Source organism: Echinops telfairi, unplaced genomic scaffold (assembly GCF_000313985.2).
Source record: "Echinops telfairi isolate 266 unplaced genomic scaffold, ASM31398v2 ScPeMD7_70;HRSCAF=299, whole genome shotgun sequence".
In the NCBI taxonomy this organism is placed as follows: domain Eukaryota; kingdom Metazoa; phylum Chordata; class Mammalia; order Afrosoricida; family Tenrecidae; genus Echinops; species Echinops telfairi.
In genome coordinates this window covers 418758-419839 of record NW_022103968.1, presented here as the reverse complement: position 1 = coordinate 419839, position 1082 = coordinate 418758, and the positions used below count along the sequence as shown (strand labels likewise).

The following is a 1082-nucleotide window of genomic DNA, read 5'->3' as shown; positions in this document are numbered from 1 at the left end:
TCAGTAGTTCAGCGCGCAGGAGGCTTCCTGCGACCCGCGCAGGGCGTGCGCTCACCCGGGAGCCAGAGGACGCCGAGCAGCCAGGGGCTGAGGCCAAGGCCCGGGTCGCGCATCATCGGCGACTGCGAGCGGAAGCCGGGTGTCCGGGGGGTGTCCTGCGGGCACCGCGGGCAAGAGACTCCAGACGGGACTGGGTCCGTTCCCTGCGTTCCCCCGGGAGGTTCATTCCCTGCCGGGCCCGCCTCCAAGAACACCCCGCCCGGCACAGAGCCAGTAAGCCCCGCGATAGCGGGGCGGGCGGGGCCGCGTGGGGCGGGGCTGACCCCACCCTTTCTAGCCCTGGCCCCACCCCCTCTAGCCCCCTGACCCTGCCCAGCCTTTGTGACCCTCTTCCTCTGACCACCTCCATTGTGACCCACTGCTGGGTGGCACCTCTTGTCCAGGTGAGGCGGTGCAGAGTAAGAAAGGTGGGCCTCCCTCCCCAGGAGGGGCATCTCACCCTGGGCAGGAGTCCCCCAGCTCAGCTCTGGGAGGAGGAGGGTGGAGCTCAATGCAGTCAGCGACCTCAGCCCTGTGGAACCCCTCAGGGCAGCGCCGGGGTGCAAGGGTCCTGAGACTTAAATCTTTGGGAGCAGTCTCCCTTCTCCCACAGAGGGGCTGGGGGCTCAAGCCCCCTCAGCTTGTGGCTAACAGCTTCAAGCCACCAGGGTGTGTGACCTGAGATTCAGGGCCACGCCACCACCCAATGGTGCTGTGTGAGTTTTCGCAAAGCTTCTGGGCAGCCACAACCCCCTTCCTCATTCCCAGAGCCCCCCAGGTTAAAAGACAAGCCCAGTGTCTCAGGTCAGACTCCCCTCCCCCCACAAGGTCCCTTGCAGGGCAAGCACAGTTGAGGTTTCCGGGAGGACCTGGTAGGGTTCAGGAACAGGAAGGAGGTGGTTATGAAACACCCCACCTGGGGCTTTAGGGCACAAGGAATGGGGCATAGGCCCCACAGCCACCTGCTCCTCCCTCTGGGGTTCCCCCTACCCAAGTGGAGCCCCTAGAGCCAGTCTGCCACCTGAGACAGGCCCCCCAAGTCC

The 1082-nt window shown here is 65.6% G+C and overlaps 1 protein-coding gene across 1 annotated transcript in view; it reads right to left on the bottom strand.

The window, feature by feature from the left end:
- ADAM8 (ADAM metallopeptidase domain 8) overlaps positions 1–161 on the bottom strand; it is a 12631-nt gene extending 12470 nt beyond the window's left edge. Inside the window, exon 1 of the mRNA XM_045291631.1 lies at positions 56–161. Coding sequence (XP_045147566.1) covers positions 56–116 — 61 coding nt within the window. The 5' untranslated portion in view covers positions 117–161. The remainder of the gene's footprint in view (positions 1–55) is intronic.
- Between the last annotated feature and the right edge of the window lie 921 nt (positions 162–1082).